This window comes from Bombina bombina, chromosome 5 (genome assembly GCF_027579735.1).
Source record: "Bombina bombina isolate aBomBom1 chromosome 5, aBomBom1.pri, whole genome shotgun sequence".
Classification (NCBI taxonomy): domain Eukaryota; kingdom Metazoa; phylum Chordata; class Amphibia; order Anura; family Bombinatoridae; genus Bombina; species Bombina bombina.
In genome coordinates, this window is record NC_069503.1 from 639,158,421 (window position 1) to 639,171,750 (window position 13,330).

The 13,330-nt window shown below is 43.4% G+C and overlaps 1 protein-coding gene across 1 annotated transcript in view; it reads right to left on the reverse strand.

The window, feature by feature from the left end:
* Nucleotides 1-239: 239 nt before the first annotated feature.
* Nucleotides 240-13,330, reverse strand: part of MYO10 (myosin X) — a 457,205-nt gene continuing 444,114 nt past the window's right edge. The window contains 3 exon segments of the mRNA XM_053715822.1: nt 240-383; nt 13,103-13,272; nt 13,275-13,294. Of these exon segments, the coding sequence (XP_053571797.1) occupies nt 240-383; nt 13,103-13,272; nt 13,275-13,294 (334 nt within the window).

Here is a 13,330-nt window from a genome sequence, read left to right on the forward strand (position 1 = left end):
CGTTTTCTCACTCAGAAGCCTGCCAAGTGAGAGTTTAGGTTTGAAGGCACTTCATGCTGCACTTAGCGTACTGGGAAATACACGTTAAGGCATTTATCAACCTGATGTAATTAAGCTTTGGAACTGTTGCTGGCAGCTAATTATTTTAGGCACTGGATCTCCCCAGCTTGTTACTTGAGTTTCTTGAGGTAAATGCTGAGAGGTGATGTTCTGCCCATGGAATGGACTTCATCTTTGTGCTAAGGCAGATATGTGTTGCAGGCAATGTTTTCACCTGGAGCTGCTCCTGACTCTCCATTGCTGCTCTCAGACCGTGTGCTGCTGTATCGTTTTTTCACAATCATACTGATGTAGGCTTTCATTAGTTTTGCAATGTCAACCACCTTTATTAAAGGGACAAAAAAAAAAAATATTGTCATCTTTTGTACATAAAAATAATACATTCATCACTTCATCAATTCCAAACTGGAAGATTCTTATCAATCAAAATGTATTATAATATATTTTTATTGTTAATTTACTGACATGTTCCTGCCTAGAATAAACCCAATGTTTTCCAAGCACCAATATAAGCTATGAGCAGTGAGCATTGGGAAACTATACAGCCTGATACAGCTTTCCGGTATTAGCTTTAATTTACATTTTCACAGCATTTTATATAACACTTTATTCGTGGGAAAAAAAACCCTATTTTCATACATGTTTAACATTAGAATGTTTTCCTTCCATAAGGCAGGGGGAAGTCCACAACTTCATTCCCTTACTGTTGGGAAATACAACCCTTGGCCACCAGGAGTAGTCAAAAGACACCCAGCGAAAGGCTTAAATATCCCTCCCACCTTCCCCTATCCCCCAGATCATTCTTTGCCTTACGTTACTATAGGAGGTGGCAGAGAAGTGTCAGAGGATTTGGATAGTCCTGTAATTGGGTATGTTCCCTTCAAGAAAAGGACTGGAGTTTTAAGTAATCATGTCAACCTCTCAGTGAGAGATTTGATGAAAGTTTGAGTCTGGAGATGCAGGGAAAGTTTTTCTGCAAACCCATCCAGGACTGTCGCTAACAACTCTGGCAGCTTGTTGACGAGTTTCACTGTTTGCTGCTGCAAGACTGTCACACTTGAAAGGCTGTTGCCTGTTCCACAGCATGGATCCTGGAGGGTAAGACCGTTTTTTATATATACACTTTAAAACGCTATACAGGGTCACAGTGTGGCTCCTTTATACCTCGATAGGATCAAGGGTTAATATCTCCTTCAGGGAGATTATTTGAACAGCTTGGGGATTTATATCTGCTTAATGTCAGAGTTTCTTTTTGGGCTCATAGACTGTGTGTTTTTTGTCCTTGGAACAAACAGGTTTCACTTTCGTTTTTGAAGTGTGCGCAGCTCATAATAGCTTAGTGCCCTTTTTCATAACAGGGAAAGTCCTGTCTTAAGCAACACACGTGACCGGGTGCAGTCTCTTTCATTCCTAAGATCCTGCTGCAGACATCATTCCTGAGGAGAGGGTGTTCACTGTTAGCTGTCCTGAGTCTAGGAGGTGGTGAGTGCCCCAACCATTGGGAGTATTAAGGTGCCGTTTTTTAATAAAAACATTTATTTTTGTTTGTCCTACTGTGGGTATATACAAAAGCTATGGAGGACTTTGATACTACCATTAGAAGGTTCCGCTCCTTCTGTACTGATTATAATTCATGTTTATATTGTGAGGAGGCTGTGGTTTGCCCGCCTGCTCAATTTTGTTCCATTTGCCTAAAAACACTGTCTCTAAAGTCTAAGAAGGGAGGCAAAGCCTGCTAATACTCATAGCTCTATTAGTCCCTCTGAGTCGTACTACTTCTCAAGAATCTGGGTCCCGAGAAGATTACTACCCTTTATACATTACCTGCTCCACATGTAGTTACCCACGGTTCATTTAATCCTCCATTGGAGGGGGCCTTTTCCAGCGGAGTTTACTACACAATCGGCGGTTGTCTGAGGCCCTGAGTGCCTTACCTCCGCTCTAACAAACACAAGAGAAAGGTTAAACATAGTTTTCCTGTCCTATAGTCATCTAAATTATTTGTCGGATTAAGCTACTATGTCCCAAACTATCCGAGGATGAGTTAACCTCTGTGGCTTCAGAGGGTGAACTTTCTGAGTCGGAGACTTCAGTTTCTAAACCTCCTTCAGTGGAGGAACCCTCCTTTATATTTAAAATTGAACATCTGCCATTTTTTTTTTATTAAATAAGGTTTGTCTAGGCTAGAGGTTCCATAGGTTACACTCCCTGAGGAACCTAAGATCCCTAAATTAGACAGGGTTTATGAAGATAGGAAGGTCCCTCTGACTTTTCTGTGCCAGTCAAGATGGCGAACATTATTAGAAACGAATGGGAAAGAGTAGGAACTTCTTTTTTCCCCTTGTCTACTTTAAAAATTATTTCTGGTCCCTGACTCTCAATTAGATTTGTGGGGCTCCATCCCTAAGGTGGATGGCGCTATCTCTATGGCTGGCTAAGCATACTATTATCCCTTTGGAGGATAGTTCTACTTTTAGAGAGCCTATGGATAAGAAAATGGAAACTTTTCTGAGGAAGATGTTTCAACATACAGGGTTTTTATTTCAACCCCCAGCAGCTGTAGCCGTGGTGGAGGAGCAGCTACCTACTGGCGTGACACTCTGTCGGAGCTCATTGAGGTAGAGACTCCCCTCAAGGAATTTCAGGAGAGAATTAAAGCACTGAAAATTGCTAACTCTTTCATCTGTGATGCGAATATGCAGATTATTCGCATAAATGCAAAGGCTTCTTGCTTTGCGGTCCTAGCCCGCCAGGCCCTCTGGTTGAAGTCTTGGACTCCTTTCTCTTCCTTTCAAGGGGAAGATTTTATTCGGCCCCAGGGCTGGACTCCATTATTTCTACGGTTACTAGAGGGAGGGGAGCCTTCCTACCGCAGGACAAGAAAAATAGGTCTAAGGACAGCAATTTTCATTCCTATCGTTCTGACAAATCACAACAACAGCAATCCTCATCCAAGTCCCGAGCAGCTCAAGGTACTTGGAAGCCTGGAACTAAGTCCAAACAGACTAAGAAGCCTACCAAGAACAAATCGGCATGAAGGGGCAGCCCCCGATCCAGGATCGGATTGAATAGGTGGCAGACTGTCTCTTCTTTTCACATGCTTGGTTCCAGGATGTGCAGGATCTTCGGTCCTCGCGATTGTATCTCAAGGATACAGGATAGGATTCAAGTACTCATCCGCCCCAGGGGCAGATTCCCTACTCTCCAGTCTGTCTACAGACAGAAAAGAGGGCTGCCTTCTTAGGTTGCGTACGAGATCTCTCCTCTCTAGGAGTAATTGTCTCGGTACCTACAGCAGAAAGAGGTTTGGGGTTTTATTCAAACCCTTTTCGTAGTTCCCAGAGAAGGAGGGAACTTTTCGTCCAATTCTGGACCTAAAGTGCCTAAACAAGTTTCTGAGCTTCTTTCAAAATGGAGACCAATTCGTTCAATCCTTCCTTTGGTTCAGGAAGGACAGTTTATGACCACAATAGACTCGAAGGATGCATACCTTCATGTCCCGATACACAGGGAACATTTCCAGTTCCTGAGGTTGCTTTTCCTGGACCAGCACTTCAGTTCATAGCTCTTTCGTTTGGCCTAGCTACTGCTCCAATGATATTTTCAAAGGTTCTGGGAGCTCTTCTAGCTGTTGCCAGAACATGAGGTATTGCAGTAGCGCCTTTCCTGGATGATATCTTGGTGCATGGCACCCAACTTTTTATCTAGCGGAAAGAACCATTCGGAATCCCTTCTCAATCTTCTTCGATCACATGATGGAAAATAAATTTGGAAAAGAGTTCTCTTACTCCCAAGTACAAGGGTGAATTTCCTGGGAAGAATAATAGACTCCATATCCATGAGAATATTCCTCACAGATCAAGAGACATTGCAAGCTAAACTTCTGCATGTCTTGCCTCCAGGCCTCCTCGAGACCCTCAGTGGCTCAGTGTAGGAGGTGATCGGACTCATGGTGTTTTGTATAGGACATTCATTCCTTTTGCCAGATTCCATCTCAGACCCTTAAAACTATGCATGCTGAGACAATGGAACAGCGACCATTCAGATCTGTCTATCAACAGATCGTGCTGGACAACCTGCCCGAGAGACTCGCTCTCCCTGGTGGCTCTGTCCAGATCATCTGTCCCAAGGCACGTGCTTCTTGAGACTGTCCTGGAGATTGTGACTACGGACGCAAGCCTTTCCAGCTAGGGAGCCGTTTGGGGTGCCAAGAAGGCACAATGTCTGAGGACCTTAGGAGGAGTCTCCCTTCCGATCAATATTGAACTCTGGGCAATCTTCAATGCCTTGAAGGCTTGGCCCTTCTGGGTTTGTCCAATCAGACAATTAACCTTGGTTGCCTACATCAACCATCAGGGGGGGAACAAGAAGTTCCTTGGCGATGAGAGAAGTATCTAAGATAATAAAATGGGCGGAGACTCACAGATGTAGGCTGTCAGCGATCCACATTCCGGGTGTGGACAACTGGGAAGCGGACTTTCTCAGCAGGCAATCTTTTCACCCAGGGGAATGGTCTCTTCACCCCAAGGTGTTTGCAGAGATATGCAGTGAGTGGGGGACGCCGGAGATAGATCTCATGGCATCCCACCTCAATACCAAGCTACCCAGGTATGGATCGAGGTTGAGGGATCCTCAGGTGGAACTGATACATGCCCTATCAGTACCATGGATGTTTAGACTCATATCTTTTTCCTCCATTACCTCTTCTCCATCATGTGGTGGCTCGCATCAAGCAGGAGCGAGCATCAGTGATTCTGATTGCTCCGTCGTGACCACGAAGGAAGTGGTTTGCGGATCTGGTGGGTATGTCCTCATCTCCTCAGTGGAGGTTACCTTGTCGCAGAGATCTGCTGATACAGAGTCCCTTCATTCATCAAAATCTAGATTCTCTTAGGCCTGACTGTGCGGATATTGAACTATTTAGTCTCTAGCAAGAGAGGATTTTCTGAGTGTGTTATTGACACTGTGGTTCAAGCGCGTAAGACAGTTACTCGTCGTATCTACCACTAAAGTGTGGAGAAACTTACTTGTAGTGGTGTGAAGAGCGTGGCTTTTCCTGGCATAAGGATCAGACCTGTGTTTAGATTGGGGCTTCACCTTTGGAGTCTCAATATTGCTCTTAGTGTTTTGCAACAGGCTTCGTTGAGCCTATGCATACTGTTGACATTAAATTGTTATCTTGGAAGGTTGTTTTTCTTGTTGGCTACTGCCTCTGTGCACAGAGTTTCTGAGATTTCTGCTTTGCAATTGTGACCCCCCCTAATCTGGTTTTTCATGCTGATAAGGTGGTTTTACGCACTAAACTAGGGTTCCTCCCTAAGGATGTGTAGAATTGTAACATTAATCAAGAAATTGATGTTCCTTCCTGTGTCCTAATCCTTCTTCAGTGAAGGAACGTTTACTTCACAACTCTAGATGTGGTTCGAGTGCCTTGAAGTTCTATCTTCAGGCTACTAAGGAATTCAGACAATCTTCCTCTCTTGTTTGTATCTATATGGGGAAGTGTAAGGGGCAGAAGGCTACTACGACCTTCCCTATATTTTCTGGTTGAGGAGTGTCATCCGCTTAGCTTATGAGACAGCGGGACGACAGCCTCCTGAGAGGATAACGGCTCATTCCACTAGAGCAGTGGCTTCCTCTTGGGCTTTTAAGAATTAAGCTTTAATGGATCAGATTTGTAAGGGACTGTTTACCTTGTCCTCCTTACACACTTTTTATAAATTTACAAGTTTTGATGTGTTTGCTTCATATGAAGCAGCTTTTGGGAGAAAAGTTTTTGCAGGCTGTGGTGCCCTCAGAATAAAGTCTGCCTCTTTTTTCTATTACCTCCCGTTATTCATTACCTCTGTAGCTGGGAATAGTTTCCCAACAGTAAGGAAGTTGTGTACTCTCCCTGCCTTATGGAAGGAAAACATAATTTATGACTTACTAGAAAAAAATTACTTTCCTTCCTGGCAGGGAGAGTCCACGACCCTGCATGTAATTTATGTTTTTGATGACTTGTTTTGAGACAATTCATAAATTATAGAATATTACAGTTTTACAGTTCGTAGAGATATACACATGCAACAATTAATAGAAACACTAGTTTAACTGAAATATAAACGTTAAATCAGTACTAGAATAAACAACAAAGACTAATCTTTTTTTGACACAATAAAACTAAGTTTAAATTCAGAAAAAAGTCTTCACAATGGGCCACATGTATTAAGCTGCAGATGCAGCTTTGGGGCCCTAGTATTTCATGCTTGCATGAGCAGGCCTGAAACACTAGTTAAGTATCTCTGGTTTTAGCCTCCTCCCCCACCTCAAGGGTAGCGGAGTTAAATCAACCTGATCCGCTATTTGGTTGAGGGGGGCGCTGCTGCATAAGTAATTGCTTGTGAAATGTTAAATTCGGGCAGTGGAAGCTACCCTCTCGCTTTGATGCCGGCTGGACAAGGTTCCTGACTGCGAACCTTGTCTACCTGGCAATTGATAAATGGCACCCAATCTCCTCAATTTAATAACACAGGAATGTGCTGTGCAGTCTTTCGTTCCTATGTTATTCTATGCACCTTTTCAATGTAGACACACGACAGATTACACTTATTTCTTCAATTTTTAAATAACTGATTATATATACTGTATATATATATATATAATATATAAATTAATCTGCACAATATTCTATGGCTAATCTTTGCTTTTAATAGAACATTATATCTAGCATTTTTTCAGTGTTTAATGTCCCTTTAAGAGAGAAACCATTCTCACTTTTTCTGGTGCTTGTTAATTCAGCTTGTAGTGTACACAGTTAAAAGATGATTTTGTTTAAAAATATGCATTTGCATGTATATTGTTTTTGAGGCAGCAATAATTAAAGGGACATGCTCTGGCTTGTTAGAGCATCTACTTTTTGCACTACTGACCCTTCCACTCTAGAGCCACAAGGATTCACAGCTCCCCATCTGAGCACAGATGCTGATTGGTGGGGATGTGAGATTACCCTGCTGATTGGGTTACCAGCTGTGTCCTGCGCAGGACATGCATATTCTTAGTGGATCCCAAGCAAGATTTACTTTGCTTTGCACAGGTTAAATTATTGGAGTTTAAGGATCAGTAGTGCAAAAATAACATACATACAAATCAGAGCAAGGAACTTGGTGGTGACCATTATATTTTAAAAAACAGAATTTATGTTTACCTGATAAATTACTTTCTCCAACGGTGTGTCGGTCCACCGGCGTCATCCTTACTTGTGGGATATTCTCTTCCCCCAACAGGAAATGGCAAAGAGCCCAGCAAAGCTGGTCACATGATCCCTCCTAGCTCCGCCTACCCCAGTCATTCGACCGACGTTAAGGAGGAATATTTGCATAGGAGAAAACCATATGATACCGTGGTGACTGTAGTTAAAAGAAAATAAATTATCAGACCTGATTAAAAAAACCAGGGCGGGCCGTGGACCGGACACCCGGTTGGAGAAAGTATTTTATCAGGTAAACATAAATTCTGTTTTCTCCAACATAGGTGTGTCCGGTCCACGGCGTCATCCTTACTTGTGGGAACCAATACCAAAGCTTTAGGACACGGATGAAGGGAGAGGAGAGCAAATCAGGTCACCTAAATGGAAGGCACCCACGGCTTGCAAAACCTTTCTCCCAAAAATAGCCTCAGAAGAAGCAAAAGTATCAAACTTGTAAAATTTGGTAAAAGTGTGCAGTGAAGACCAAGTCGCTGCCCTACATATCTGATCAACAGAAGCCTCGTTCTTGAAGGCCCATGTGGAAGCCTACAGCCCTAGTGGAATGAGCTGTGATTCTTTCAGAGGGCTGCCGTCCGGCAGTCTCGTAAGCCAATCTGATGATGCTTTTAATCCAAAAAGAGAGAGAGGTAGAAGTTGCTTTTTGACCTCTCCTTTTACCAGAATAAACAACAAACCAAGGAAGATGTTTGTCTAAAATCCTTTGTAGCATCTAATAGAATTTAGAGCGCGAACAACATCCAAATTGTGGCAACAAACGTTCCTTCTTCGAAACTGGTTTCGGACACAAAGAAGGCACGACTATCTCCTGGTTAATGTTTTTGTTAGAAACAACTTTTGGAAGAGAAAACCAGGTTTAGTACGTAAAACCACCCTTATCTGCATGGAACACCAGATAAGGAGGAGAAACACTGCAGAGCAGATAATTCTGAAACTCTTCTAGCAGAAGAAATTGCAACCAAAAACAAAACTTTCCAAGATAATAACTTAATATCAACGGAATGTAAGGGTTCAACGGAACCCCCTGAAGAACTGAAAGAACTAAGTTGAGACTCCAAGGAGGAGTCAAAGGTTTGTAAACAGGCTTGATTCTAACCAGCGCTGAACAAAGGCTTGAACATCTGGCACAGCTGCCAGTTTTTTGTGAAGTAACACAGACAAGGCAGAAATCTGTCCCTTCAAGGAACTTGCAGATAATCCTTTCTCCAATCCTTCTTGAAGAAAGGATAGAATCTTAGGAATCTTTACCTTGTCCCCAAGGGAATCCTTTAGAAGCATGACACACCAACAGATATATTTTTTCCATATTTTGTGGTAAATTTTTCATAGTTACAGGCTTTCTGGCCTGAAACAAGAGTATCAATAACAGAATCTGAGAACCCCTCGTTTTGATAATATCAAGCGTTCAATCTCCAAAGCAGTCAGCTGGAGTGAGACCAGATTCGGATGACTCGAACGGACCTTGAACAAGAAGGTCTCGTCTCAAAGGTAGCTTCCATGGTGGAGCCGATGACATATTCACCAGATCTGCATACCAAGTCCTGCGTGGCCACGCAGGAGCTATCAAGATCACCGACGCCCTCTCCTGATTGATCCTGGGCTACCAGCCTGGGGATGAGAGGAAACGGCGGGAATACATAAGCTAGTTTGAAGGTCCAAGGTGCTACTAGTGCATCTACTAGAGTCGCCTTGGGATCCCTGGATCTGGACCCGTAGCAAGGAACCTTGAAGTTCTGACGAGAGGCCATCAGATCCAAGTCTGGAATGCCCACAGTTGAGTAATTTGGGCAAAAGATTTCCGGATGGAGTTCCCACTCCCCCCGGGATGTAATGTCTGACGACTCAGAAAATCCGCTCTCCCAATTTGCCACTCCTGGGATGTGGATTGCAGACAGGTGGCAGGAGTGAGGTCTCCGCCCATTGAATGATTTTGGTCACTTCTTTCATCGCCAGGGAACTCCTTGTTCCCCCCCTGATGGTTGATGTACGCCAACAGTCGTCATGTTGTCTGATTGAAACCGTATGAACTTGGCCTTTGCTAGCTGAGGCCAAGCCTTGAGAGCATTGAATTCGCTCTCAGTTCCAGAATATTATCGGTAGAAGAGATTTCTTCCCGAGACCAAAGACCCTGAGCTTTCAGGGATCCCCAGGACCGCGCCCCAGCCCATCAGACTGGCGTCGGGTCGTGACAATGACCCACTCTGGTCTGCGGAAGGTCATCCCTTGTGACAGGTTGTCCAGGGACAGCCACCAACGGAGTGAGTCTCTGGTCCTCTGATTTACTTGTATCTTCGGAGGACAAGTCTGTATAGTCCCCATTCCACTGACTGAGCATGCACAGTTGTAATGGTCTTAGATGAATGCGCGCAAAAGGAACTATGTCCATTGCCGCTACACATCAACCTATTACTTCCATGCACTGCGCTATGGAAGGGAAGAGGAACGGAATGAAGTGTTTGACAAGAGTTTAGAAGTTTTGTTTTTTCTGGCCTCTGTCAGAAAAATCCTCATTTCTAAGGAGTCTATTATTGTTCCCAAGAAGGGAACCCTTGTCGACGGAGATAGAGAACTCTTTTCCCCACGTTCACTTTCCATCCGTGAGATCTGAGAAAGGCCAGGACTATGTCCGTGTGAGCCTTTGCTTGAGGAAGGGACGACGCTTGAATCAGAATGTCGTCCAAGTAAGGTACTACTGCAATGCCCCTTGGTCTTAGCACCGCTAGAAGGGACCCTAGTACCTTTGTGAAAATCCCTTGGAGCAGTGGCTAATCCGAAAGGAAGCGCCACGAACTGGTAATGCTTGTCCAGGGAATGCGAACCTTAGGAACCGATGATGTTCCTTGTGGATAGGAATATGTAGATACGCATCCTTTAAATCCACCGTGGTCATGAATTGACCTTCCTGGATGGAAGGAAGAATTGTTCGAATGGTTTCCATTTTGAACGATGGAACCTTGAGAAACTTGTTTAAGATCTTGAGATCTAAGATTGGTCTGAACGTTCCCTCTTTTTTGGGAACTATGAACAGATTGGAGTAGAACCCCATCCCTTGTTCTCCTAATGGAACAGGATGAATCACTCCCATTTTTAACAGGTCTTCTACACAATGTAAGAATGCCTGTCTCTTTATGTGGTCTGAAGGACAATTGAGACCTGTGGAACCTCCCACCTTGGGGGAAGCCCCTTGAATTCCAGAAGATAACCTTGGGACACTATTTCTAGTGCCCAAGGATCCAGAACATCTCTTGCCCAAGCCTGAGCGAAGAGAGAGAGTCTGCCCCCCACCAGATCCGCTCCCGGATCGGGGGCCAACATTTCATGCTGTCTTGGTAGCAGTGGCAGGTTTCTTGGCCTGCTTTCCCTTGTTCCAGCCTTGCATTGGTCTCCAGGCTGGCTTGGCTTGAGAAGTATTACCCTCTTGCTTAGAGGACGTAGCACTTGGGGCTGGTCCGTTTCTACGAAAGGGACGAAAATTAGGTTTTATTTTTGGCCTTGAAAGACCTATCCTGAGGAAGGGCCGTGGCCCTTACCCCCAGTGATATCAGAGATATCTCTTTCAAGTCAGGGCCAAACAGCGTTTTCCCCTTGAAAGGAATGTTAAGGAGTTTTGTTCTTGGAAGACGCATCCGCTGACCAAGATTTCAACCAAAGCGCTCTACGCGCCACAATAGCAACCCAGAATTCTTCGCCGCTAACCTAGCCAATTGCAAAGTGGCGTCTAGGGTGAAAGAATTAGCCAATTTGAGAGCACGGATTCTGTCCATAATCTCCTCATAAGGAGGAGAATCACTATCGATCGCCTTTACTAGCTCATCGAACCAGAAACCACGCGGCTGTAGTGACAGGGACAATGCATGAAATAGGTTGTAGAAGGTACCTTGCTGAACAAACATCTTTTTAAGCAACCTTCTAATTTTTTATCCATAGGATCTTTGATAAGCACAACTATCTTCTATGGGTTATAGTGGTGCGTTTGTTTAAAGTAGAAACCGCTCCTCGACCTTGGGGACAGTCTGCCATAAGTCCTTTCTAGGGTCGACCATAGGAAACAATTTTTTAAATATGGGGGGAGGGACGAAAGGTATACCGTGGCCTTTCCCATTCTTTATTTACAATGTCCGCCACCCGCTTGGGTATAGGAAAAGCTTCTGGGAGCCCGGGACCTCTAAGAACTTGTCCATTTTACATAGTTTCTCTGGGATGATCAAATTCTCACAATCATCCAGAGTGGATAATACCTCCTTAAGCAGAGCGCGGAGATGTTCCAACTTAAATTTAAATGTAATCACAATCGGGTTCAGCTTGTTGAGAATTTTTCCCTGAATCTGAAATTTCTCCCTCAGACAAAACCTCCCTGGCCCCCTCAGACTGGTGTAGGGGCATTTCAGACCATTATCATCAGCGTCCTCATGCTCTTCAGTATCTAAAACAGAGCAGTCGCGCTTACGCTGATAAGTGGGCATTTTGGCTAAAATGTTTTTTGATAGAATTATCCATTACAGCCGTTAATTGTTGCATAGTAAGGAGTATTGGCGCGCTAGATGTACTAGGGGCCTCTGAGTGGGCAAGGACTCGTGTAGACGAAGGAGGGAATGATGCAGTACCATGCTTACTCCCCTCACTTGAGGAATCATCTTGGGCATCATTTTCAGTGTCACATAAATCACATTTATTTAAATGAGAAGGAACCTTGGCTTCCCCACATTCAGAACACAGTCTATCTGGTAGTTCAGACATGTTAAACAGGCATAAACTTGATAACAAAGTACAAAAAACGTTTTAAAATAAAACCGTTACTGTCACTTTAAATTTTAAACTGAACACACTTTATTACTGCAATTGCGAAAAAGTATGAAGGAATTGTTCAAAATTCACCAAATTTTCACCACAGTGTCTTAAAGCCTTAAAAGTGAGTGCACACCAAATTTGGAAGCTTTAACCTCTTAAAATAACGGAACCGGAGCCGTTTTTAACTTTAACCCCTTTACAGTCCCTGGTATCTGCTTTGCTGAGACCCAACCAAGCCAAAGGGGAATACGAAACACTAAAAAACTCTAAGCCATCTCCGTGGAGATGTTGACTGTACAACGGCAAAGAGAATGACTGGGGTAGGCCGGAGCCTAGGAGGGATCATGTGACCAGCTTTGCTGGGCTCTTTGCCATTTCCTGTTGGGGAAGAGAATATCCCACAAGTAAGGATGACGCCGTGCGACACGGAACACCTATGTTGGAGAAATGTTTTGCTTTTCACATTAGTATAAAGGAACAGTCAACACCAGAATTTTTGTTGTTTTAAAAGACAGATAATCCCTTAATTACTCATTCCCCAGTTTTGCATGACCAACACTGTTTTATTATTATATGTTTTACCTCTGTAATTATCTTGTATCTAAGCCTCAGCAGACTGCCCCCTTATTTCAGTTCTTTTTGACAGACTTGCATTTTAGCCAATCAGTGCTCACTCTTCTGTAAATTCACGTGCATGATCTCAATGTTATCTATATGAAACACATGAACTAATGCCCTCTAGTGGTGAAAAACTGTCAAAATGCATTTAGATTAGAGGCGGCCTTCAAGGTCTAAGAAATTAGCATATGAACCTAGCTTTAGCTTTCAACTAAGAATACCAAGAGAACAAAGCAAAATTGGTTATTAAAGTAAATTGGAAAGTTGTTTAAAATTACATGCCCTATCTGAATCATGAAAGTGTTTTTTTGGCTGTCCTTTTAACATCATAAAGGCAGAACAAACAAGCAATTAACTCACGGCATCCAACAGTTTGTAAAAAATACTTACTGTACTGGTTTCAAAGAGGAGTTCCCGCTCATCCACAATCATCTTGTAAGTATTAGAAAAAGGAGCACACAAAAGACAGGATATGTTCAAATGAAACACTTCTAATGGTTTTCCTTCTCCTCTCTTGTAGACAGAAACCGCCTCAGCACTAACTCCGAGCCAAAGTTCTGCGGGAATCCACCTTCTTTGCATACATGAGAAAAACAACAATTTGTTATAAAGGTTTAA